The sequence below is a fragment of the Orbicella faveolata genome, unplaced genomic scaffold (assembly GCF_042242905.1).
Source record: "Orbicella faveolata isolate gen_17 unplaced genomic scaffold, um_ofav_v1 contig_48, whole genome shotgun sequence".
NCBI classification, from domain to species: Eukaryota; Metazoa; Cnidaria; class Anthozoa; order Scleractinia; family Merulinidae; genus Orbicella; species Orbicella faveolata.
In genome coordinates this window covers 9,223,166-9,249,398 of record NW_028301578.1, presented here as the reverse complement: position 1 = coordinate 9,249,398, position 26,233 = coordinate 9,223,166, and the positions used below count along the sequence as shown (strand labels likewise).

The 26,233-nt window shown below is 38.0% G+C and overlaps 3 protein-coding genes across 3 annotated transcripts; 1 reads left to right on the top strand and 2 right to left on the bottom strand.

Annotated features, from left to right (window-relative positions):
• Window positions 1-2,775: 2,775 nt before the first annotated feature.
• LOC149096433 (trace amine-associated receptor 9-like) lies at window positions 2,776-3,900 on the bottom strand. Its single transcript, XM_089280632.1, has one exon. It carries the CDS (start codon window positions 3,738-3,740, stop codon window positions 2,811-2,813), a length of 930 nt encoding a protein of 309 aa, XP_089136758.1. The 5' UTR covers window positions 3,741-3,900; the 3' UTR covers window positions 2,776-2,810.
• Window positions 3,901-6,385: 2,485 nt separating this feature from the next.
• LOC149096432 (adenosine receptor A2b-like) lies at window positions 6,386-8,610 on the bottom strand. The gene has a single exon (XM_089281671.1). The coding sequence runs from the start codon at window positions 8,564-8,566 to the stop codon at window positions 7,625-7,627; it is 942 nt and encodes a 313-aa protein (XP_089137797.1). The 5' UTR covers window positions 8,567-8,610; the 3' UTR covers window positions 6,386-7,624.
• Window positions 8,611-18,343: 9,733 nt separating this feature from the next.
• LOC149096431 (endoprotease bli-like) lies at window positions 18,344-24,125 on the top strand. The gene is made up of 7 exons (XM_089281324.1): window positions 18,344-18,633; window positions 19,391-19,606; window positions 20,088-20,188; window positions 20,692-20,925; window positions 21,082-21,374; window positions 21,741-21,911; window positions 22,930-24,125. Exons 1-7 carry the CDS (start codon window positions 18,529-18,531, stop codon window positions 23,283-23,285), a joined length of 1,476 nt encoding a protein of 491 aa, XP_089137450.1. The 5' UTR covers window positions 18,344-18,528; the 3' UTR covers window positions 23,286-24,125.
• Window positions 24,126-26,233: the final 2,108 nt, after the last annotated feature.

The window sequence follows — 26,233 nt, the reverse complement described above, 5'->3', positions numbered from 1 at the left end:
AAAAACGTTTGATAAAGCAAGGACGGACAACTTCTGACGGTAAAAAAAGTTAAAAAGTTAAAAATTTAGTAGAAAAACGTTTCGGTCTTAGACCTTCATCAGTTACAAGAGAAAAAGGACGAAAACTAAGTTTAAATACGGTTACAGTGTGGGAGATTACGTAACGAAATGAAAAATACAATATTGTGCTATTAATACATCGTGATTAATACAATACAGGAAGAAAATGCAAAACGAGAAATACAATGCTGTACTATAAATTGCGTCATACAGGGTGATAATTAATAGACCAAACGAAAAGAATACAATACTGTGCATAAATTACATTATAGAGCGTGATAATTGCAGAACTAGGTTAAATTCAACCTAAAAACTAAAAGAGTTAAAATAGATAAAACGGACTCTTGCAATGCGGTAAATATAACGGGAAAAATAGTTTGCAAAGATAAGCAGAAGAAACCTACGTTTACGCTGGACAAGGTTAATAACAAAATCCCAAATCGAGGCCTTTGGAGCATTAAAGGGTTGACAAACAACAAAATCCCTGGAGGGGCCCTTAAACAATAAGCTGTAATAAGATCCCAGGCAGGGCCTTTGAGCATACCTAAGACCCAAAAAGTCCATATATATATATATATATATATATATATATATATATATATATATATATATTATTATTTTTTTTTTTTTTTTTTTTTTCACGAGGTGTCTGTATCCCAATCCCAACAACAGGGCGAAAAGTCTGTCTACACTTGTGGCAATTATTTTTGACGGAGATACTCCACCCAAAATCATGCTGAAATTATTAAAAAGTGTAGAAAGATAGTGACAAAGCATGGACTATTCTTCGGAAATTGTATGTGCTACAAAAAGAGGCGATGTGATGAGACACACGCAGAGATCGGTGCCGGCAAGACAACCCAGCAAAATCTTTGATGGCGAATGAAGAGTCCACACCTTTTGAAGCGCAACAATATTCAGAGCATTTCCAAGAAATGCAGTGACAGATAAAGAAATGTTCACTGCTAAAACAAGTAGTTTTTGATGCGCTGCACAAGAACCTGTCGTGAAAAATAAGTCAGGAGTTGCCGTGCTGCTTTCATCTGATGATAAGTTCGCCATTCTTCGTCCTTCTCTCAGTTTACTGTTAGAAGTCTTAATGTCCCTTTAGATTGTTATCCCTAAACCTTTTTTTTTTTTTTTAATGAGTCGATGGCTCGCCAAAGAGACGTTTTTAAGCCACTTTTTTCATCCAGAAGATCGTGTCAGAGGCTCAGTTGTTTTTCTGATGGCAAGAAAGTTCTGAATGTGAGGAATTACTTTTATTATGAATAGCAGACCTTCTGAGAACACACTAGTGATTTTTGCTTTGGATGTTTTAAAAAGCATTAAATATGAAGTCAATTTGATTTAACTGAAACATCCCTATAGTTAGGTTCTGACCAGCTTTGATCGGAGGAGGTCTTCGTTATCTCATTTGGTCTTTACTCGCGCCATTGATACTAAAAGATACTTGTACTTTTACAGGTTAGAAACAATCAATCAATCAATCAATCAATCAATCAAATACCCAATCAATCAATCAATGAAAGCTTTATTAACCTATCAGTGGGACACACCCCTCTACTTATCGGCGACAATTTATTAACTGTTTGAAGCCTCGGTAAAACCTAAGAACCTAAATAATATATTATATCGATTAACAATTAAAACCGTAGTTATACAAAATAAAAACAAAACAAAACGAATCGGAAAAATGAATTGCGTTATGAGTTACAAAGAATGCAAATTCAGCAATTGTCATCATCTCCCATCATTTACTTAGTTCATAATTGCAAATACGATTTTCCAAACTACCCATGCAGTGATGGTATATAAGGTCCTAATTTCGCTCGATAGTCTACTCTACAACTTAGTTCGCAGTTAGGGTAGCGAATGTTAGGCAGTGCAAATGAAATAAATTAATGACTGAGCGGAGTCCAATTCGGTCTGTAATCATACGAGTGATTAACGAAATCGGACGACCGCGAAGCGGGAGTCCGATTTGTTAATCACGATTGTGATTACAGACTGAATTGGACGACGCGATGCCCTGTTACCAATTAATCAAAACTACGACAAAATTCGAGAAACGAACAAACCATCGATTGAGCGCTGAACGATTTAACGTCGTTATGAATGCTGAAAAACACAGCAGTTTACTCAATAAAGTGCACCGCAACAGCGCGCGCAAAATGACGCGCACTGTCCAATGACAAGCACGACGCGTACATTGTCCAATTGTTAGGCTGATTTAGCAAGAGAACGGGAAAGTCACTTGACGACGGCGTGCGCAGTACAAATACCCAAATATGGTCAGATGACGACTGCAGGGCGCGCGGAATAACCTGGATCATGTTCTAATTTGACCATATATGGGTATTTGTACTGCCCGCGCCGTCGTCAAGTGACGTTCCCGTTCTCTTGCTAAATCAGCCTAATGCTCAAATCGGGCTACTGATGGCCAATCACGTTCGAGAATTTTGTTACAGTTTTGATTAATCAAATTATTTGCAAGAAAAATAGAAACTCAATGTATTTCTTTACAAGCCAAAAGGAAATTAAAGGATCACGGCTTTTGATGTGCATTACGTCATAAAACAACGAGCACGCAAGATAAGGGACTCGGCATGGTACTAGTTTCCAATTGGAGGAAAGTCTATTAGTCTGGTTATAAACGACAATGTCATTTTGCAGTCACATAATTAGCTTTACATTATGAAATTGGACTGCTAAATTACTTTCTTTCGAAACATCGGTATGCGACATATTTAACTCGATAAACAGTTAAGCTTTCTGATTGTGCCCTTCACTGCTTGCCTAACCTCCCTTATTTTCCAACAGTAAAGAAATGGGTTCAGTGTTGAATTAAAATAGAATAAAGAAAGCGTCAAATGCCACGTAAGGTCAAGGGATGGCATAACTGACCCAGTGACTGCAAATATTGCAACAGTTATAGCGTATGGAATATAACATAGCAGTAACGTCATTTGCACCCATAGTGCACTGGACACCGTTTTTCTATACCGTGTCCTATTCAGTGGAATTCCTCCCCCGTCTGGTTTACGTTGGTGTGAATAGTTTTGTACCTTAGATCGTTGTTGTCGCATTGTGAGGAAAATTTTCGTGTAAGAGAAGATCGAGGCACAAGTGGTCAATATGAGACCCAAGCTGGCGATACCTGTGGCAACAGCTCTGTCGTAAAAGAACATCATTGCAGCGGCGGTGCTGGATAACCAAAACACAAATACCAAGACACGGACACTTTTCAAGGTTACTATTCTTCTATATCTTAGTTCCAACATCAACGCGAGAAGTCTGTCCACACTAATGGCAGTCACAGTAAACATGGATATTCCACCAAAAACTGTGAATGTCGTGTTCACGAGGAAGGACAAAACACGATAGCAAGGCGAATGAAAATACAAACGAGAAGCGATGTAGAGAGGCTGTGTAATAAGGCCCGCACAGAGATCGGTGCACGCTAGACAACGAAAGAGAAGTTTGGAATGCGAATGAAGGCACGACACCTTTCGAAGCGCAATAATGATCAAAAAATTCCCCAAAAATGCGGTGATGGAGGTTAACATGTTGAACGCTAGAATAAATTTTCGTTCCCAAGGTATTGCATTAGTGTCAACTATCTTGCAAACGAAATCTTGAATTGTCGTGCCATTCTCCCTTCCAGTTTGGTTTGCCATTTTCCTGTTACAATTCTTGTTCTTTCGATAGTTTCCACGGTGGTTAATGTTCCTTAAGTCCTGTATCAAAGCCCCAAGGACATATAATGTTGGAGGTTGATGTCTCACTCTCTCTGATATCTGTCCGATCCTGACAGAAAATAAGGAATTATAGTTCTAGTTAGGATTGTTGCTATGGACCAGGATCTTATACGGAGATAAATGACACGGTCAAGTTTAACAACAGGTCTACAAACAACGGTAATACTCAGGGAATCTATTTGCATTTCTATTTGTCTTGAGCTTTGACGGAACAAGAGGTTTTTTTCCTAATTACTTAGTCCCATGCAACCTTGTTTAAAGCTTTCAAGTCTGCTATAGACTAATATTCATTGCAAAACACCTACATTTTTTTCCAAACAATAATATACCAAGGTGAAAGGCAAGTGTGAACGATAAATTTGTAATTTTTAATTTGCCCTTCTTGACAAAACTGCAATGTCATTGAGCACCTCCCTACATAACAATGCGATTTATTACTCATCAATATCATTGCATGAATAATAATGATACATTTCGAGTGTTTTTTTCTTGAGCAACAACACCGGAAATGCTTGATTTCGTTGCATATTTTAACTTCTGTATCCGTTTTAGCACAAAAGGTACCACTCGATTGATTTGGCGGATTCTAGATATACTATTTTCAGGCTCTTCTGCTTTGTTCTCGTTTTACTTTATACAGTTTGCGATTTTTGCGTGAGAAATTCCATTGTCTAACGGCCACGGCGTTGTCTATAATTAAAAGTATTTTAAAATATTACAAATTCAGGTTGAAAAAATGAGAGATAAAAGGGGAAACGATAGTTCACACTACTTTCCGCAATGCTTCTTTATCAAAAAATAACAATTAATTAACCAGTCAGTTATTAGCTGTATTCTTAGTTGAGTTTATCTAGAAACACGTAGCACAAAACTGAATAAACGTAACATTCATGTCAAATGAACTTGTTAAAAATTTCGATTTAAAATAACACGCTGGAGCCAAGAGCAAGGCATCAAAGTAGAAATTTGCTCCTTACGTGGCAAGTAGCGATCTTGAAATTGAAAACGCGATAATCAAGATTCGGTCCGCTTTAATAGAATTAAAGACAAGCAAAATCTTGGATAAAGTTTGTCTTAAATTAAGACAAGTAGAGACAATTAAATTGTATTGAAGATCTGACTTTAACTTTTGAAAGTCCAAACTTAAAATTTAAAAACGAGTAAATTACTCCCAATCTTTCCCTAAATAGAGGTGTTGCTTGTTCGTGCCGGCAGTTTCTAAACTTTGAAAATATAATCATGCCATCCACGCTCCTATATAATACGTTTTCAATTATTTAACTTATTAAAGGGAGATAACTAATGAGTGTTTTGTGTAATTTTATTTGCGTATGATATTGTCATTTTATTTAATGCCTACGTAAATATTTGAAGTTTTCCTGATTCTACTCGTTGCAGCAAAAATGGCTTTTGAATGCTTCGAGTTATTTATCTATTTTATACAATGCATGACCCTTTTGGTTTTAACCCCCTTCTTAAACGATTAAACTATTAACAATTTTTTTTCCTTATATTTCAATCCTTCACAATTATTAAACTGTTTCCTTTTTTGCCTGATAAAAAGGAATCTTAAGCCATTGATTCTGTCTTATGGTAGACTTGTAATACCGAAAAAATGTTACTGTGCAATATGCGAGGAGAATTACTATGTTCTACCTAACGTAAAATAGATTATTTTTTCTCAATTTCATCCAGACACTGATCTCCAGTCATTTCGCCAGTTGCAAAAGCTATTTCTTTTGCTGAGCTGGTGCTAAACAAGGCGTGCATGACAAGGCCGATCCGAGACAACCAGGTCCGGTTGCGTATTTTGCTGTTAAACGCCAAGTTGGTGAGTAACGTTTGTATTTGAATTGCAAATGAAAATATCTTGTGGTTACCCCTTCCCATAGAAAAAAAAAAAAAGACTTCTTGTTTAGATCGAAACCACCTGTCGTGCCCAGCCAATCATTTGAGTTGTTTGCTCTGAATATAAATTATAATATTGATCAGGTGCCCTGCAGGCGTGGGTGGAGGTTTTGTGTGGATGGATACCACCCCAATACATCTTTTCCACGTGATATTGAGCTAAGGATAATTATAGTCTCTGATGTTCAAACTTTCAGCTGCTGTCCATTTATGCGTCACGAAAAGTTTTGTAGCAAAATTTATTTGACATTGACATAGCAACCACGTTTTGACATGCCAAGTTTTGATGCTTTATCAAAACTTGTCCTCTATTGTTTTCTGGAGCAGCATTGTAGAGTCAGTACCTTTATGCATTTCATTTCCTTTTTGGATTAATAGGTCAGGCTCGGTATATCGATATTCTAAAATGGCTCTGAGGCTTTCAGGACAAACCTGTAAAAGTGGTAATGTTTTCTTTTTATCCAAGTCTCTTTTAGTAATTGAGGGATAGAAAAATAACATAAAATAAAATAAATAGAATAAAACAAATGCGACTTTTGTCCTGAAGGCCTCGGAGCCATGTTTGAATATTGATATATCGGACATGGCCTAATTTACTTCAATTTATAATATTCGTAGCCGCTTTCACAGTTTACATTGAAAGAGACCTACAAGTCAAGTGTCTCGCAGCCTTTGTTTATTATTATTAACACGAAATTATTGACAATTTCTTTGATCACTGTCATAGAAGTTTAATTAATTGCTAATTCATTATTCCTTTTCCAGTAAACTTCAAACAACTCTTCATCACTTCTTAATCACAGCGATCTAAAGTAATACAAACGCTACTTTCAGTTATTTTATTTCCCTCAATGCTTTTGTACTAACGGATCACGTCAATGAAAGAAAGCTTAACTATTTTAGAACAAATTAGTTTAGAACGCTTGGTAAAATTACTGAGTCCCGAAGGTTGCCCATTCAGTGGAAGGGGTTTGACTTGTTTTCATTGCCCACTGATAAGAGCTTGTGTTGTTTGATTTATGAATAGTAGTAATATAAGAACCCATTTTTCCTGAGGGGTCAAGATGGAAATCCTAGCCTGATAGATTTATAAAAATTAGGTTCTCATATGCGGGTATTACAGTATCAGCAAATAATTTAAGGGAATATGAAACACGCCATATTGTAATTCAACAGGCACCGATTGGAAAAAAATAAATACAATAAACTGCATTAAATAACTTAATGTAATTATTCACAACAAACTACGCTAATATAACATAAAATGATTGCTTTCAATTTGTGGTACGTTTCGAGAAACATTCTCATCGGACGAACAAGCGAGGCGAAGCAATTTCATGTTGCTTTGGTCTGGTCAAAAATCAAGTTATGTTTACTTAATTCTCTATTCCAGTTTTCTTCATTAAGGTACGATAACTTTATTTGTCCACGGCATTTTCACCAGCCCATTTATGATACTCACCTAGCTATCTCTCTCCCTAACTAAAATCATAGAATAAAAATTCCAAACGAAATAACAACTGCTTTTCATGGCGGCCGTGTACAAAAATGTAAATGACTTAAACTGTGACGACTTAGTTTAGTCTTAGTTCTATACGTAAGTTGTATCAATAACTAAACTCTACTACGCAAAAAAAAAAAGTCTCGTTCGATAATCAGAGCGAGGTTGTGGAAGAGCTATATTTTTTTAGTATTCCTTAAGCGATAGGCACTCCTATAGTCGCGAAGAACATAGCGGATCAAATGACGTCATTTGATGTCATTTGACGTCTTTACCAACAAAAATTGTGTGATATTGTGGAGCAAGCTGTGCCTTAACAGAACGAAAACTCAGAGAAGAGGTTTCACCCCTTTGTACCAAGGTGGGGTTATGAGTTTACTTGTACGTCCGAGGGCTAATTTGCGAAGCACCAGCACTTTCTCGCCAAGACCTTTACTGCTTGCCTCGCTTCCCGCATCCCCCAACAGTACAGAAATGGGTTAAGGGATGAGTTTAAGAAAACCAGACATAATGTGGCATGCCAGGCAGGATCAGATTTTAAATCCACTCCAGTGAAAAGATATTTTACTGTTAATATACCATATGGAAGATAACAAACGAATAATGTCGATTGGACCCACAATGCATTGGACACTGTCTTCCTGTAGCGTGCAACATTTATTGGAATACCTTTCCCGGCCAATTTATTCTGCTGATTGTGTACAGTTGCACGGTGGATGCGAAGCTTGAGATAAATTTTCATGTAGCAGATTGTGGAGGTAACCACACACAGTAAAGCTATAATACAGCTTAAGGAAATAGTGACACGTAGCGTATAGAAGTATGATGACAACCCAATAGAAAAAGCAAAAAGCCAAGAAAAAACAATAAAAACGTGTACCCGCGTCAAAGTCACCACCCTTCTGTATTTTATCCCCATAAACAGAGCCAGCAGTCTGTCCACACTTATTGCGGTTGTTGTAAGCAATGACACATTACAAAACGCAAAACCTGTTACGCGCAGCGGAAAGCCGGAATAGGTAAGCGTGTAGAAACAGCCTTCGAAGTCTGCTGGCCACGGAGGCATCAACGTGGAATAAATGTAGAGAGGTTGTGTAAGGAGGCCAACACAAAGGTCTGTGCTCGCGAGAGATTGAAATAGACGTTTTGATGGCGAATGAAGGGATGACACCTTTTCGAGAGCATTAATGATCACAAAATTTCCCAGAAATGCAGTTATGCATGTGACAATATTAAATGCTGAAAAATATATCTTTTGATGAAATTCATTTATTCCGTGTCCGCAGAAAAACTCTTGAATTGTGGTGTTGTTTCCGTCGTCGGCTATACTGGCCATTGTCGTTTGAAGAACTTTCGCGTCAGGATCTAACAGAAAGAGAAAGTTTGAGTACTGATGGCCTCATTATGGGGGCTACAGTATTTGTGACCGGTTGACAAAAACCCTTTCTTGTAGTTTTTTTTTTTTTTTTTTTTTTTTTTTTTCCGTTTATTTGCTTAACAGCACTCTTCATCTGAATAATGTCAAGAATACAAAGCACGCAGAACGCGTGCTTAAAACGCTTTTCATATGATTTGTCACTAAGCAATTGAAACATTTAAGTTTTAGAAATACATTCGCCAAGTTTACATGCATATACAGCACAAGAGACAATAATTTACTTAAATTCTATTTCCAATTCACCGCATACCTAAGTGATGGTTTGTAAATTAAGTTCCCTCATCCACTGGAAGCAGCTCAAAGCAAAATAAAGCCGTGTTTTTTCGAAGAAAAGGAAAAGAGCTTTGATAAAATTCTCACAATTGCTTCTTATCACATCTACGCCTTAGCAACCGAAAGTTTTGAAATGTACCTTGACCCTGTCGCCGTGTAGTCTGAAAATTTTGCAAATTATTAGCTCCATTTCCGTTAACAGATAAGAATCAAGCACATATATTGAGCAGGATATCTATTTCGATTACTTAAAATATCGTCACTAATGTCAAGTTCCTAAATAGCTCCTCAAAACTCCGAATAGAGAGCGTATACACTTTTGCAAACAGGAAATCAAACTCCTAGCACCTGTTGTATTTGATTAGCTTAGGTTGAGAGCTTTGATATTATAGTGGACCTGCTCAGTTCACGTTATATTTAGATAAATAACCGCGCTGATTATTCCATTTCCGCTTCCAACAAACAGTCCTTCAATGCTGCCTTTTCTTCATTAATCATAAAAATTACAATTTCCTCGATTATGATTGGTTTAAAAAACTCCTATTTTCCACTAATTCACTTGCCAAGTTGTTATCGGACAGTTTGTTATCGGACAGTTTGTTATTGTACAGTTTGTCATTGGACAGTTTGTTATCGGACAGTTTAGTGAGCCGATCACATTCAAAGTTGTAGTTACGTGGGTGCGCGCGCTTTTTTAGCGCCTAATTGCCGGTAGTAGGCCCGGTGTTTACATCTCCTTTGTAGGTATTTTAATGCAAATTTTCCCTTTCTTTCATAACTTGGCTATTCTTCTTTTCTCGGAAATTGTAATTTTTATGATTAATTGGTAATAAGACTTCGTGTCGTCCAATGTGGTCTGTAATCATACTCATGATAAACTGATTTTGTCATCACTAGCTCTTGTGATACCAGACCGAATTGGACTCCACTCGGTCCTATTACCAATACAAATCGTGTTGTAAACGAAGGCCTCTCCTTAAAAAAAATAAGCCCTGTTGCTTACGTCAAGCTGTCAAATTCGAGGAAATTGGTACAGCAACAATTGGTGAGACTAATGTTGTACTTAACGAAAAGGACAGTTTCAACTGGATAGCCTTATGAACCTTTTTCCAGTTTGTTATAAGTCTATAATTATTTGAAACCTTATTAAAACAAAATTCCAAAAAACAAAATGAAAAACATTATTTTAAATTGAACACGTTGTCAGTTGAGCATGAACTTCAGGTTCTCCACTTACTATACAACTAAAGCGTACATCTCTTGCTCATCTCAATATCCTTTAAGGTATCATGGTAGGTGGATTGACAGTGTTTGGAAATCGCACTCTTACGCTGGCGCTTTGAAAGAAAACCCCATCAACCTGTACATTTTCTGAAAGCTTAATAGTTGTAGAATACGACAATATCTTTAAAATTTTCTAAAAATTGATTGTCGCAGTGATATTAAAAGAAACACCCAGAAACACTGCTTCTCTTAAACTAGTTCGCTTCCGCGCGTGAATTATCGGAGTGGCACGATTAACATCGCAAATGTTTTCTCACACATCACCCTCAAAAAGGGAATCTGCGATCCAGATGTTTTTTTTTTTTTTTTTTTTTTTTTTCTACACCGTCTTAAAGTTTGATATTTTCAGTGGGGACGTTTCCTTCTACTAAAGAGGCCATAACTTTGAAACGGAAGCGAAATTAAACAAAGCCCGACACCCTTTTTCGAAGGAGGTATCTTGAAACATACCTGCCGATTTTCAGCCAATTCCATCGAAAGAACTAAAAATGTTCATCCTTATATGCAGTTTTATTTTATGGAGAAAAAGAGAAAAATCTTTTATGAAATTGGTTTGAATAGGTGCTAAAAATCCCCCCCGCACGGACAGCTGTCGCCATGGGTCAGTTTACCACAACAATGGGTTATGACAACTTGAAATAAACAGATGACTACAATTCTGGCGCGAAACTCGTCGCAATGAAACGTGAGTGAAATCGTCCGAGAAGCGACAAACTACAAGTTAAACTGCCGGGATTTCTTTTACTTAAAAGATTTCGTCAGCGGCATTGGTATTATGTTGCTTAAGTTCAGGCTTTTCGTTCTCCAGACACTTTTTGAAACCATGCCTCGTAAAGCCAAAAAGAGGAAATCTCGAGGTCTACATTGTGTACATCTACATCTACGCTTGACTCTCTCGTTTTGGAAGTTTTGGAATCGCGTCCGTTCTCCAGCAATTTCGTGCGACTAGCACTTGCTGTATTTTGCCCTTTAGCTTTATTGGCGGGACTAGTGTCCTCGAGCTCCTTCAACCATTCTTCTTGGTTAGAGTGCGACCCACGGTCGCTCAGAGCCAAAGATCTTGTTCGAGGCTGAACCTGCGGGTCCAAAATGGGCAAGAACTTTTCCTGCGTTTTCGTCCTGAGATGAAAAAAAAAAAAAAAAATTGACAAGAACGAAAGCTAACTTGCGATGAAACAACCAGATCGAGAACAGCGCGCACAAATAAAACGTCACACCGTAATTCGCATTACATGTGACAACTGGTGGTGAATTTTAATTAGAGGTGTCAACGTGCCGTAAGAGGTCACTGAAATTCAAAAATAGTTTTTCTTTTTATCTTAAAAAGTAAGAAAGCTTTCTCTCCATTCTTTTTGCAAAATATTACCTACCTACCTACCTATCTACCTACCCACCTACCCACCTACCCACCTACCCACCTACCCACCTACCCACCTACCCACCTACCCACCTAACCACCTACCCACCTAACCACCTACCCACCTACCCACCTACCCACCTACCCACCTACCCACCTACCTACCTACCTACCTACCTACATACATACATAGATTTTATTTTGTTTTCAAATTATTTTATTTTCATTTTTAACCTTATATTTGTTGAGTGAAACAATGGAATTCGGCTAATTAAGCTAAAGAGAATGCAGCTGTCAGTAATAAGATTTGGCACCGAAATATTATTGAAGAACACAAAATATATAATTTTAGTATACACCACACAAGTGAATAGTGCTTTTCGCACGCTCTGATTGGTTAACTTAGAGGTGATTAGCAAGTACTATTCACCTCCAAGCAGCCGGCGTGAGAGATTTTAAAATTTCCGACCGTTTGTTACACATAAAATAACGTTTTGGTCTGCTAATTATTTAGCTTGTGTGGTATATACTAAAACAATTATTGACCCTCAGTGTCGGTGAAAGTGATGGATATTTACCTCCACTTCGGTGAATAATTGTTAAATATAACTTAGAGAAGGAAAACCCAAAATACAGGGATTTTAATATTTGGTCACGCATCTGGCCAGTACTACGCTTACCGTAATAGCTGTAGTGATTAGGTAAGAAGCCCTATTTTCCTTGTGATAACATCTTGAACAAGGATGACTTCATGAATGTTAATCTACAGCACCACAATTCTCCTTATGTATCTGTTACTGTTACATTTTGTACTATTTCTTGACAAGGCCAGTGCGCATTAGCTTCATTCTTCACCTCTCTGGCTCAATATATATGATAATTGTATGAATTTTATAAGATGTTATAGGTCAAAATTAAATTCAGGTTAAAATGAAATTCCTTTCTTTGTCTCATAACCCTAATTATTCATGGATCATGATTAATTAGGGTTAGAAGACAATATAGGAAATTGAGAATCAAACTAGGTTAAAATCATTTTAACCTGAATTTCATTTTTACCTGCATTACTGTGTGACCTTATGCATTAAAAACCCAGTTCAGTGGCATCAAAACAGCCAGTGCTTACTGATCCATTTTCCAAGTTGAGTGGTTCATAGCCACTTTAAGTTCCTAACAAGAAAGTTCAGTAGTGCAACAACTAAATTTGTTCAGTCAATCACATGCAGGGTGAGTCTTCAACAAAAAGGTCTGGCTAATTTTAGCTGCTAGCAGTAATTAAAATATAGAGTTTTAAAAATAATTTTACACCCTGTATTCATTATAGCTGAATAAAATGCGAAGAAAATAGATGTATATGAAACAGCTCTGAACTGTTCAGTGACTAATAACTTTGAACCCTGAATGCAGACAAAGCAACTGCACCCAGCAGCTTTGAAAAATAATTTGTTTTTGTCCTAGTGACTAAAAGTAGATATCAAAAGCAATACAAAAGGAGAGGACTATAGGACTACAGCTGCTGTAGGAGTATGCAATACTTTGTTTGGTCAACTGTTTTAATTTACCCAAGCTACATCTTGTATATAGACATCATTAAATGATTTATAAATCTCTCTTATTTATGTTGAATCTTTCCTTGAATCTCATTTTAGGAGAGACCTAAATATCCAACATACAACATCACTTCAGTTTGGCCGACGTACACAGGGAGAGGAATTCTGGTGGCAGTACTTGATGATGGAGTTAATGGGAATCATCCTGAACTTGATCATCTAATTATGTACTGATTTCGAATTGTTGAGTTTCCTTTCACTCTTTACATTAACACTGGGGGTGGTGAATGGCAAAATCTGAGGCTTATGGAAGACCCTTCTTTAACATCTACATGAGACTGAGACTTTCAACAAGTTTGTAAAATCTGGGCCTAATAATATGCTTTACAGAGAATAGCAAATGGGAGACTTGTTAGCTAATTGACTAATACAGTAATTATGGCAAACTTGGTCATTAAGTGGTAATTTGGTATTCATTAATCTAGATTCTTTTGAACCAGTTAGAATGACAGTCGTGAACAGTACAGGTGATTGTGAGTTCTAGCAATTGAAGAGCTGTGTGCATATCAATCTGCCTTATGTTGAATTTTAGGCCCTTTTTTTTCTTTTTCCTGGGTCTGATCTGAAATAGCAAAATCAACATTGTTTCAGGGAGAAGGGGGGAAGGGGGGAGGGGGAGGGAGAGAAATGTTTTCACCGAGGTGCTCAGAAATCAAATTTGACTGCCAAGTGTCCCATTACTTTTGTTGCCCATTATGGCTCTGATCTGCCTCTTTGGTATGGGTCGCACTTGGGAAAAGTTTTCATCTTTGTCAGCTAAAAAAACACAAAAATTTGAAACCGCAACCGGAAAGGAAAACTTTTAGACAGAAACGGAGGGTCGCACTAGTGGGAGATAATTGTCAGTACCAAATTTCAAATCTGTTTGCTTGGCGATGTCATCCCAAGCTTTGCGGCTTGACTGCTGTTGATGCGATCGAAATTCTCGGCCCACAGGTTGATTAGCATTTTTTTTTTTGTTATCTGACCATCTTTCATAAGATTGTTTTCCAGTATCAGCGGGTTCATGATCAGGAGACGATTGGGAAGATGAAGACGACGACGCTTGTAAAGCACTTGCTTGCATAGACCTCTCCGGTAGAGTGTTTTCCTGCGCAATGCTCGCATGTGAAGTGCTCGGCTGCGTTCCTCTTCCAGTCGTGTCATGTTAGACGGGAACATACTGCGGGTATTCCATGCTATCGCCGTAAAAACCTTGAAAACCTTGAAGTTGTGCGGAATTATAATAATAGCCTCGTTCGTTCATGATGAAAGACCGCAAACTAGAACTGAACTTCCCGCGCGTATCGTTTTTCATGTTACGGTGACAAGCGTTGACAGTTACCACTGTGATTCCCATTGTTTGGCTCGACTTTTCGAAAATCTGCCTGCCCCACCCAAGCACTACGGCGTCTTTGATGTTTTGCCGGTTCGCAAAGTTTTTGCTAAAGCGAAAAACCTGCGGTCGCACTAGGCAAAGGCGCGCGATGGCAGATTTCCACCGCAAAGTAAACAAATTCTGGCAAAGATTTCCAAAGTGCCACCCATACCAATCTCAGCAACTGGGCTGCAAATTATATTTTAAACACTCACCTGTACTTTTTCCACTCATTTACACACTTTTTGAAAGAAAATCTGCCTGGGTCTAGATAGCTTTCTCTCAAGCAAAGACGGCTGTGTCGTATACCAATATGATTCATGTACATGTACATGAAATAATGATGCTTCTGTTTATAGTGTTCAAAGTCAAAATCAAATCCCTCATAATCTTAGCTGTCTTCTCGTAAGTTAAAGGAAAATAGGAAACAGAGCAGCGAATCTGAGAAAGATATTTGTTTTAAAAATATTTCTTCTCTTCTAGGTTGCATCTGCAAGTTATGATTATGTAGAAAATAATCCAGTACCAATTTCGAGTGGAGGAACACTGTCAGGGTATGTTTTTGCCTTATTTTGGTTTGGTTTTTGTTTAAGATCTACCTTCAGAATAATTGGATCAAATTTCAGTACTGCTCAAGTAATATACAATTGGAGACAGGCCTGAGGGTAGGGGGAGGGGTGCTACTTCCCAAAACTTTGGGTGGGGGTGGGTTGCCCGCTTCCCGAAACCCTTACCCTATTTAAGACCAAAATCTGTGATTTTCCTCACCCTATTTATGACCCGACCCAAAATTTGGTACCCTATTTATGATGCAATCCTTAAATCAATACCCTGTTTCAGGCCTGCTTAATATAATTTAGTTTCCTAGTTCAGAGCAGTGTTAAATTAATTAGAAGTTTACAGCAATTATTGCTGTAAACTTCTAATCTTAAAAGCATACTGTCTTAGAGTGCAAAAAACTACAGTACCCTATTTATGACCAAAATGGCAAAAATCAATACCCTATTTTATGATCAAAACACCTGAAAAACCATACCCTTTGAGGCCACACATATACCTACTGTATACAGGGCGTACCCCCCTTCCAGGGGGATGCTTATTTGAGAACAGATGCACTTTTTTGGCACCATCTCTTTTGAAGTGTTTATGTACCCAAACTGTGAACTGTAGCATGATTAAATCTTCTCAACATAGGGATTGAATTTACTCTTAAATGAACAAGACAAGTTTTTCCTAGCTCAACATCAAACTAACCTTGATACACATAAATATTGAAAGATGGGAGCTAGCATATTGCTAAGTGCACTTGCATGTATCAGTAGCAAGCTTTTATTAGTAGAATAGGGGTGTTGCTAAAAGAAATGATAGTTAGGAATTTGTGAAATCCAATTTGATCTGTAAGTCAAATGCATGATTAGCAAAGTTGGACAACCCTTCAGGGGCAGTTCAGAACAAATTGGATGACACCCAGTCCTGTTACTAAATTTGTTCTGGACAGAAATTGTGTACAATTTCACCAGAAGTAAGGCTGTGTTTTCTAGCCTGTGGATGAATGTTCACAAGTTCTGAAATATAGAACGCTACAAATTCATGGGTGCAAGTGCAAGTCACATAACATTGTTGGATTCATGGTTGTGATATATAATTACAGAGAGTTTTTCAATTGAGTGTCGCAAAACCAAAACCAAGTCAGTTACTTACCAATTAGACTACTCACCCAATCTTAAACCATTATTGATAGTAAAACCAAAGTCAAAACCAAAATATTTGCCTTACTACTTTCGACACTCAATTGTATACTGATCTATTCTAATTCATGAACGAATAACTGAAGAAAGTTAGCATTTTTCATTTCCTTCTCGCTTCCTGCCCTCTTAAGAGTCGCACTTCCTGCCCTTTTTCTTTCATACCACTCTGCCCCCTCTTTTCCTGAGCTCCTGCCCCAGCCCCCTGTCCACACTAATAAATTGTGAATGATGTAAAAAAAAAAAAAGAAAGAAAGAAAGAAATACATGTACATCAGAAATCATGATAAGACATGGCATGGCAACATGTGTGCTGGGGTTATAGCCGGAGCAGTTAATAACAACTTGTGTGGTGTGGGATTGGCATACAATGCCAAAATTGTAGGTAAGTGAGCTGGTCAAGATGAATAGCTTACAAAAAGCTGAATAACTGCCCTTATCTTGATACTGGTACATTGATAAATGATGTAAGATTTAGAGGGTTTTTTCAGGTTTTTGGCCCCATGAAAGCCATCTTCAAAGGTAGTTCCCTTAGGAAACCAAGCATATAAATTTACACTCTGTTCAAAGCATATATAAGATCTATTTTAACTATTTATTAATATTAAACTAATTTAAGTTTATTTTACAAAAAAGCTATTTGGCAAGAACTCATTGCAGGTTATACACTGTAGTCTATTTAATTCTATTTTTAAAACTCTTTTTCCAATACATTAAATTACAATTCTGTTTAAAATAATAAAATAGATTAGAACTTAGGTTTAGTAAAAATAAAGTTTGGAGGATTCAATCAGCCTGTTCTGTCTGCTTTCTGAAAAAGATTACGCTAAAAGAATTTCTTTATTGGACGTAGAGGAAAATAGAATCGACATAGCGGAATTTACAGTCTATTTTTACAGTTTTGATTGACTTTTTTGTTCGCATGGTATCTAAAAAGACAGCTAGTATTCGAAATACATCTACTTGTAAATGCGTTCTTCTAAGGCAGAGAGGAGATAGAATTGTTTTAGTTTTATTGGAATTTGAATTTTTCAGTCTAGTATATCACTGGATTCTATTTGGTTCCTACATGAATCAAAAGAGAATTTACTACCGGGCGGATCTGTTTTAAAAGACATTTGAAGCAGTAGTTGTTTGTTCCAGTAGTAGTAGTAGTAGAACTCTTTATTAAGAAATCAGTCACAACATACGTGTGGCTTTACAATCAATAACAAACTAAGGTAAACTAGATAAAACCTATCATATGTATTACAAGAAAAATTTTAAGAAATAAATCTAAAAAGACATCTATTTACAAAAGCCAGTTTGAATCGTTCCGTTTTTACCTTAGGGAGTATGAAGTCATGGCCCCTTTCTCTAAGAGCTCTGTTACGTTTGGGTGGGAGCAAGTCATATAATACATGGCCAGTGTCACTTGTGATTCTTTTGAAAAGATCACTGTCCCTATTCTTTATAACATCAGATATCAAAATGATCTTATTTGTATAGCCAAAACGATAGGCTCGCCGAAAAAAGTGTCAATCCGATCTAAATATTTGCCTTGATAGGCGGAGCCCCACACTTCTAATCCATACAGAAATAATGACATTATTAAAGAGTCGAAGAGTTTACTAAGCTGATCTTTAGTGTATCCATAATATTTGCATACCCTAAGAATGTATAGTCGACTAGAAGCCCATGAAACTTAATAGCAGTTTAGGGTGGTCACAAAGTTTTGGAGTTGGCAACTTTATTGTTGAAGTAGGTAGTTGATTTTGCGTTTCCTTCCAAAGACTGAGACAGTCACATATACCGTAATAGATCAAAGTAACCGACCAAGATCATGAAGTAATTGACGATTTGTGCTGGAAGTGGGCTGATTTTGATGACCCTGAGCAGGGAACCAATTTTCGTGGACCATAAAGCTGCTGCAAAAAAGCCTTGAAAGTAGAAAGAAAATCTCGTTCTCTGTTAAATACTCTCCGTTAATTAACTAATTTGAACTAAATGGATGTTATTAGATATATGTATCAAGTGTACATTAAATAGAGATTAAATGAAAAAAGAGAGAGAGAGAGAGAGAGAGAGAGAGAGAGAGAATAGATGTAAGGCATGCCTTTAATGAAGAGGCTAAGAGCAAAAGTAATTGCAAACTTTCAATCTCCCATACCTCAGGAGTTCGACTTTTCGATGACGATATTGGTGTCAGGTCAACAGACGCTACGGAGTCAGCTGCCCTGCTTGACGAAATCGAAATGGTTGATATTTACTCAAACAGCTGGGGACCAGGGGATAGGGACTGGCAGGTTGCAGGTCCTGGAGTGCTGGCCAATCAAGCTTTAAAAAATGGGGCTAAAAAGGTGCATTTTGAGTATAAGTTTAACATACTTTTGTAATAAGAGTAATGTAACAATTATTGATATTAAAAAAAAAAAATTAACACAAAGCCATTTAGCTGAGAGAAGCCACCGACCTGCTGGCAAATAACACTGAACAGAGAATCATGGAGGATGATAGATTTTGCCTAGATGGAACAAAGAGGATTGGTGTCGATAGGTTTTATTTCTGTCAGAAAAAAAACAAAAACAAAAACAAAAACAAAACCAAAAACAAAAGCAAAAAAGAAAAGAAGAAACCAAAAACAAAAGAACCTTTTCGATATAGGGAGGGGGCTAGGGAGGCGTCGTCATGGTTTCATGATTAGCGTGCTCGCCACCTGATCATGCGGTCGAGTTTGAGTTTTGGCCGACAACATTGTGTTCTGTTCCTTGGTAAGACACTTTACCCTCATAGTGCCTCTCCCTACCCAGGTGTATACATGTAAATGAGTACCGCTGAACTTAATGCTGGGGGTTAACCCTGCGATGGACTAGTATCCCATCCAGGGGGGAGTAGAAATACTCCTAGTCACTTATGCTACAGAAACCGGGATGAGCACCAACCTGATGGGCCACTTAGCTTGTATTCAGACTTAATCTTACTTTATTTGAAGCGCCATAAGCAAGAACGTTCTACCAGTCTCTCAGAAAATTAAGCAACAACAACAAAAGGAAAAGGAGACACAACCACTAACAACAAAGGAAACAAAATAATTTTTTTTTTTTTTTTTTTTTTCAGGGTAGAAGGGGCTTGGGTGCTATTTATTTCTTTGCAGCTGGAAATGGCGGCGTTTTTCAAGACAGTTGTGCCTATAACGGTTATGTTAATAGTATTTACACTATTGCAATCACCGGTTTAAACAAAGATGGTTCGAATCAAACCTATGCTGAAGACTGCCCTGGAATCATGGCCACAACTTACAGCAGAGACACATGGAAAGGATACGGAAAAGTTGTGAGTGAAACAACTGTCAGCTTATGAAAGGTTTTAAAGTTCTCCCCTTATCCCAAAAGGCTTCTTTGCTTTTTTCCCTAGAAGAAAGGGCCAGTAACCTTCTCTTTGGGGGCTGTGAAAACTAGTAAACTTTTTAATTAATAGTACACTCTGAGCACAGCACTCTCTTCATTCCACTGTATATAACGGTATTGGTTGTTTGGTCTGGATATTTGGCCCTTTTATGAAACCCAATAATGACTAACAAGGTCTGTTTTTACGAACTTAAACTGTAAGGTGTTAAGCTGTGTACAATGAGAGCTGCGAGGTCTAAGCTTGAAATTGAATTTAAAAACATTGAAGGGATATTTTAGTCTGGACCCCATGCAATTGTGGTGTCGTTGTAAAACCAGTTATCAGTTAATTAAAGGGGTTGTAAATAAAGAATAGCTGCGCTGAGTTAATCTCTTTCTCTCGTTTGCCTATTTTTCCGTTCATGCAGATAACCGCTGATAAACAGTCTGGATGTGTTGACAATTTTGGAGGAACGTCCGCAGCGGCAACGATGGCTTCAGGTCTCATTGCACTGACACTTGAAGCAAAGTAATTGACGATTTTATTTCTGAGTTTCAGTGTGAACATTGCTGTGTGGAGGGTGACATGATGGTAGAACGTAACTTTCTGCTTCCCGTCCCCTTTCCTGTCGACCACACTTGCCTCCCTCCCCTCGCAGTTAAATGGCCATTGTTGTGCCGTAGGAAAATAAATCAAATTTTGTGTCAGCCCTCGCTGTAAGCGACCCTAACATTCTGTACCTTTAAGAGTGATCAGTTCCAAACCGTCCTTAGTTTTAGCTCTGACAACATCATGCACTTGTAGAACGTGTTTGATACAACTGACTTAATAGCAGAAAAAAATTGAAGCACATTTCTTTCTGAATCGCAAACAAGGGAAGACTCCTCTAGAATATCATTTACCGTCACTGATGCTTACTACGTTTACTACTTTTTGGTAAGTTGATATTTTCTAGTGTGAAGTTATGTTAAAGCAGAATTATTAATCTATTTTGTGTGATGATCGTTAAACCACTAGTTTTTGTCTTACAGTCCCGACTTAACATGGCGAGACGTGCAACACGTGATAGCCAGAAGCGCGAGACCCGCGCCTGGGGGAGTCCCACTAGGGAATGGAGAATGGGTAAGGAACAAAGCTGGCTTAGCCTTCCGCGCGAGTTATGGCTTTGGACTTATGGATGCTGGCATGATGGTGCACTTGGCCAAACACTGGAGAACAGTTCCGCAGCAACGAAGATGCGAGTTTAAAGGTCAAGATGAAAACAGGTTTGACTCAGTCTGTGGTTTGTGTTAAAAGTTTGTTGACGTGATATGCAGATTTCTGGTGATATGTATATAAACAAAATTAAGTAGTTGTGACATAAAGCCTGTTACTATATGTATGAAATATTAATAACGATGCTTCTCTTCTTTCAATTACAGACCAATCCCTTCTGAGGTGTCGGTAACGTTCGCTAGCTGTGAGATAAAATTCCTGGAGCATGTTCAGGTCAAGGTAAATCTTGATTTCACGCGCCGAGGAGATCTGGAGCTGGAGCTGGAGGCTCCTAGTGGTACAAAATCACCACTGACTAATCGGCGACATCTTGACAACTTCACTGGATTTAAAAATCTTACAAACTGGGTTATCGCTACCCTTTTTCATTGGGGAGAGAATCCCGAGGGACAATGGAAGGTGAAAATTGGAAATTTGGATAGGAGGTACCAAACTAAGGGTAAGTACAGATCGGTGACCTTCATCTCGAAATATTCCTTTAGTGTTAAATTGTACAGTAACTGAATAGTGTAAACATGTTTTTGTTTTATTTTGTTTTGTTTTGTTTTGTTTTGTTTTTTTGTTCTTAGTACACAGTGCTTTCTACTTGTAACGAAAGCATTTTGGACCACGCCTGATTGTCTTCCTTTTATGTTCCACCTCAGAAACCTCAAGTTACCTGATCATAAAAATGCGGGTTAAATCTTCATTCATGTACATTAGTCGTTTGGTTCATTAGTTAAACTGATTGCAGCCTTCTGAATCACATAGTGCCTTATGAAAGAGGACTTAAAACTAATGCTTCCGCTGTGTTTCTTTATTCTAGGTACACTTTATAGCTGGTCGTTAATTTTGTATGGAACGTCTGAGGATCCCCTTTTAAGGAACCGTTATGCCCCAAACAATTCCGGAAGCTTCACATTTCCAACATATGCAACAACATCATATCCTACAAAAGAACCTGCTACAATCTCGCCGCGACCAACTTCTAAACCTGGTAGGCGAAACTTGTCGGTTCGTCTTTTGTTTTTGTCGCCAAACACGAGTTAATTGGGGACACTATTTAAAAATTGATTTCATTTTTACGGAGAATGCTGTTAAAGACTGGATAAAAAAGTTCCATAGAAGACTATTCATTCTTATAATATAAAGTAAGCACCACAGACAGCTAACCGATATGGTACAGACCATCCACTAATTCGCACGCAGTGGACAATTAATGCACTTGTTAATTAGAAGCTCAGCGATGTTTGCTTTCCTTAATTACGAAAATTAGTTAAACTACAACTATGGACTAATTCTGTTGGAAAATGCGCAAAAACGTGAAATCATAACTACAGTACCTACAGGATAAGAGTCAGCACCCCTATTCCCCCTTTCAATGGTTGAAAATTGTAAAATGCAAAGTTGTGTTAGATGAAAGTGTTATGCCAACATTGCACAGTGGTGGGAAGGGGCAAAATACGTATAGGATGACGTTTACTAACCCTTGTGACTAAGCTTGTAGCTTTTCGGGACATCTTGATCTGTTTTGATAAATCAGAATAAGTTTCCTTAAATACCGTCAAAGTGACAGTGACTGGATAGTGTTCAGGAGTTTGTCCACTTGCTCAAAGGTTACAACCATTTTGTACGGCATCACAATCGGCACCACAGAAAAACACTGTTGATGTTTTTATACTCTTTTTGTGTGCTTGAAGGACAAAGCTTTTTGATCCTTGCGGTCCTTTTGAACATACGGTATCTTTATCAGTGAGATAAAATGCTATTAAGCAAACACGCGTACGGTAATTTTACATGTATTTGCATCGACGGCATACGTGCACGTGCTGAAAAGTATCGGACTGAATTCTGACAGCAAGTTTCTTTAATTCCTCTTCTTTATAAACTTGCAAATGTGGAACAACGATACTCATTGTTTAATACTGCCCCCGTGACCTTTCAAGAGCAACAATTTCATGGACATGAGGTTCTTCAACATTTTTTAATGAAATTCCAGTCTGTTTTTTCCATAGGTCTCCAGAAGGAAATCCTGATCCTCCTTATTACTGTTGGCGTTCTTGTCCTAGCAGCTGTGAGTTGTCTTTGTCTTTCCAGTCGTCTGTGTCCTGGGTGTGTTCCTGTGTGTTGTGTGCTGTGTCTTGGTGTGTTATCTCGCCTACTGGACCGTGTGCTCTCGTCTCTCTCTGAGCTGTGCCGATGGTGCCATGCTGACCTGAAGACGATCCACAGCGGGATAAACCAGACGCAAACAGAACTGGAGGAAAACGAAGAGAAAGGGAAATGCGACGACCTTGCTAAATACCCCAGACCTGTCCGCTCTGGCTCATCTGTATATTCGCCGGATACCAGTAAAGGATATATGGTTTAGAGCGTTATTTAACGACGTTGGCTTGAAAATCTACTAATGCATATTTTTTTTGTTTTGTTTTTTGTTTTGTTTTCAAACTTTAACTGCCATCATGTAATGAGTAGGTCACCGATTTCATTCCAGGGCTATATCTTATGGAAAAATACCGATATTAAAAAAAAAAAAATAACGCAAGAAACTCGTCATGATCTCTAAGGATTTTAGTTCTGTTGCGTCATCCAAATGTTGCGATCCTTTTTCAAAAAACTTAACCACTGAAGAAGCATTTAAAGCCGTGGCACAGAGAGAGCTTAAAACACGGTAGAACGAGTGTCAAAGATCGTTAAATCCACACAAAATGCAGTAACCAATAGCACTGTTGTTCAGTTTTATTGCCTAACGCGCATGCTCGATACATGAAGTGTGCGGGATTGTGCGTTATTTGCGTGCGCAGTAATTATGCGCACCAACAATCAGCGCGAACGTCCTTAATATAAAGAGACAGGAACGTCACTAAAGCCCAGGAAAAGAAAAAATAACGCCATTGTATTTATTAAAAACTGGAAACAGAAAACAGAATTTATTGAATTAATGCTCGAAGGAATTTAAACGTTTTCAGATATATGAGCAGTTTGAGTTTGATTGTTTGAACAATTGACAAGTTTTGTTTTGTTAATTAATATATATTGTAGGAGCGTTAACAGAAAAAGAACCAGAACTTGGTAAATTAATCCCTAAAGGGGTTGAAACGTTTTCAGATATATATGTACATTTTCATTTTGATTGTTTGAATACTTGACATGTTTTGTGTTTAGAACTTGGTTTTAGAAGAAAATAGCATTAAACATGATATTGTAGGAGCGATAAGGCCTTAGTAATTTAGTAATATTGTTCCTACAAGTTTCATAGGGTATGAAATGTGCATGTTGAGTAAGGCTTATAAGATTGGTATAAAGTTTGTCGACAGTCATTGATCGGTCGTAGTACGTTCCTATCCGACAATTGCTAGATTAGTAAATCATCTTTATGGCTTTCCTTGTATGATTTTCATTCTTATTATTGCTTTTATTTCTTTTTTTTTTCTTTTTAGTCCGTGTGCCATTAAGTTGTAACGAATAAATTAATTAGTTATTGTAAGTTCACACAAGACGAACGAGCGGTCAAATTTCGGGTAATCAGAATGGGCTCACCTTTAAAAGCTATTCACACGAGAACAAGCAATGATATGATAAAGAGTTATACTCATTTTCTCGTGGTTTGCCATCAAATAACACCAGATTTCGACCTTGGACCATCACTCCTCTCCAGAAACACTTAGCGAGGTAGTTTTTAAGAATTCATCTGGGGACCTCCATGGCCACCAGGTGCCCAACAAATTCTTAGTTGCTCGGAAATTTCTATCGATCTATTGTTTTGTTTGTGTGTTTTTGTTTGTTTTTGTTTTGTTTTGTTTTGTTTTGTTTTGTTTTGTTTTGTTTTGTTTTGTTTTTTTGTTTTGTTTTGTTTTGTTTGTTTGTTTGTTTGTTTTTTTGCAGTAGGAATGTCTTAACTGCACCATGATCTAGCAACTTTTCTGGTTAACGCTTGTCAACTAGCAGACTTACGTCATGTGGTGCCAGTGGGGACGAGTCTACACCCGTTTAGTAGGGAGAGGAATGGATGTTGCTTCAGAGGGCTTAGGGAATAGCAATTAGCTGTAGATCCAAGGTGGTATCTAAACCTTCAGTGAGGAGCGGGAGGAATTCACACGGGTAAACAAAATTCGAGAAGCAAGCGAGTACATGCAATCTTCGTGAAATACCCGCATTCCAGCTTAGAGTAAGGTTAATGACGGTGCGTGGCCAGGAGTTTCTCAAACAGCGAGAAAACGGCTGGGAAACAGATAACTCAAAGAGCAGATCCGTTGAGTGTTTTTTACACGTAGAAAATGTTAAAGCGAGGCAGGGTTCGATTTTTAGTAATAGATTACGTTTTCATTTCCAAGCTCTTGCGCTAAATGGCAGCCAAATGGCGGTCCGAGAGAACTGTAGCGTGATGACTTTGGGTTTAGGGTTAGGGTGTGCCATATTGGTACCCTTCCGAAGGAGACCAACATTGCGTGTCCATACAATCCTCTGTAAATATGGGTGAAAAATGGCTCTGAATAACGCATGTATGAAAAACGGTGGTTGTTCAAATATCAGACATTTATCAAATCTTGGAGTCCTGATTGAACATATTGAATGGTCACCGTTTTTTCTTTCCAATGGCACGACAGTAAAAACCAGCAAAAGCGTGAAAGTGTCAAGCTCTGGTTTTCGTCCTCTTTGACAATGAAACGCTCCACGGTAAAAAAGCAAACAAGACTCTTTGAGATATCAACCGAGATGAAAATTATTGGTCCTCCATATTTTTTATCCATTAACTTGCTTGCCGCCAGTTTAAAAAGATGAACTTTAGCGGTGTACAGATGGACTTCCGCTAACTGACGGCTCTCTTTAAAAAGTGAACAGTTAGAAATGGTCCCAACCACATACAAACACTGTATTTTAAACCTTTCATGAGCAGACACCTGTCTTAAGCGGATAGGTTTCCTGGTCGAGAGGCCGTGTCTGCTTACGGGGAGGTTCGACTGGATTGACTTTAGCGGGTCGTGTTGGGAGGGATTCTGGACACCGCTTTTGTGCGCCGTAATCACCTCGATTTTCCTCTCCAAATTCATGTGACGAAGGGACGTTATGGTTTGACAGCGCCTACCCTTAAAAGAAAGAGACGAGCTGAATATTCCCAAGATCTCGACTCCTTATGACTGCAAAAACGTTATCGACTGGATAAGGAAACGGGCTCCTTCGTCGGGCGCTATGATGAACAGGTGAACCATGTAAAGATCGGGAACATGAACATATATTCCAAAAACCTTCCCTACAGACATGTTTCCGCCATCCAAACTCATGATGGTATATAGAAGAGAATGTAGCTAAATAAATATA

Excerpts from the sequence above, each read along its gene's own strand:
- LOC149096433 (XM_089280632.1), bottom strand. The coding sequence starts at position 3,740 with ATGGCAAACCAAACTGGAAGGGAGAATGGCACGACAATTCAAGATTTC.
- LOC149096432 (XM_089281671.1), bottom strand. The coding sequence starts at position 8,566 with ATGGCCAGTATAGCCGACGACGGAAACAACACCACAATTCAAGAGTTT.
- LOC149096431 (XM_089281324.1), top strand. The coding sequence starts at position 18,529 with ATGGTTGATATTTACTCAAACAGCTGGGGACCAGGGGATAGGGACTGG. Across the intron at positions 19,607-20,087 it reads GGAAAGGATACGGAAAAGTT|ATAACCGCTGATAAACAGTC; the intron begins GTGAGTGAAACA and ends CCGTTCATGCAG. Across the intron at positions 21,375-21,740 it reads TAGGAGGTACCAAACTAAGG|GTACACTTTATAGCTGGTCG; the intron begins GTAAGTACAGAT and ends TCTTTATTCTAG.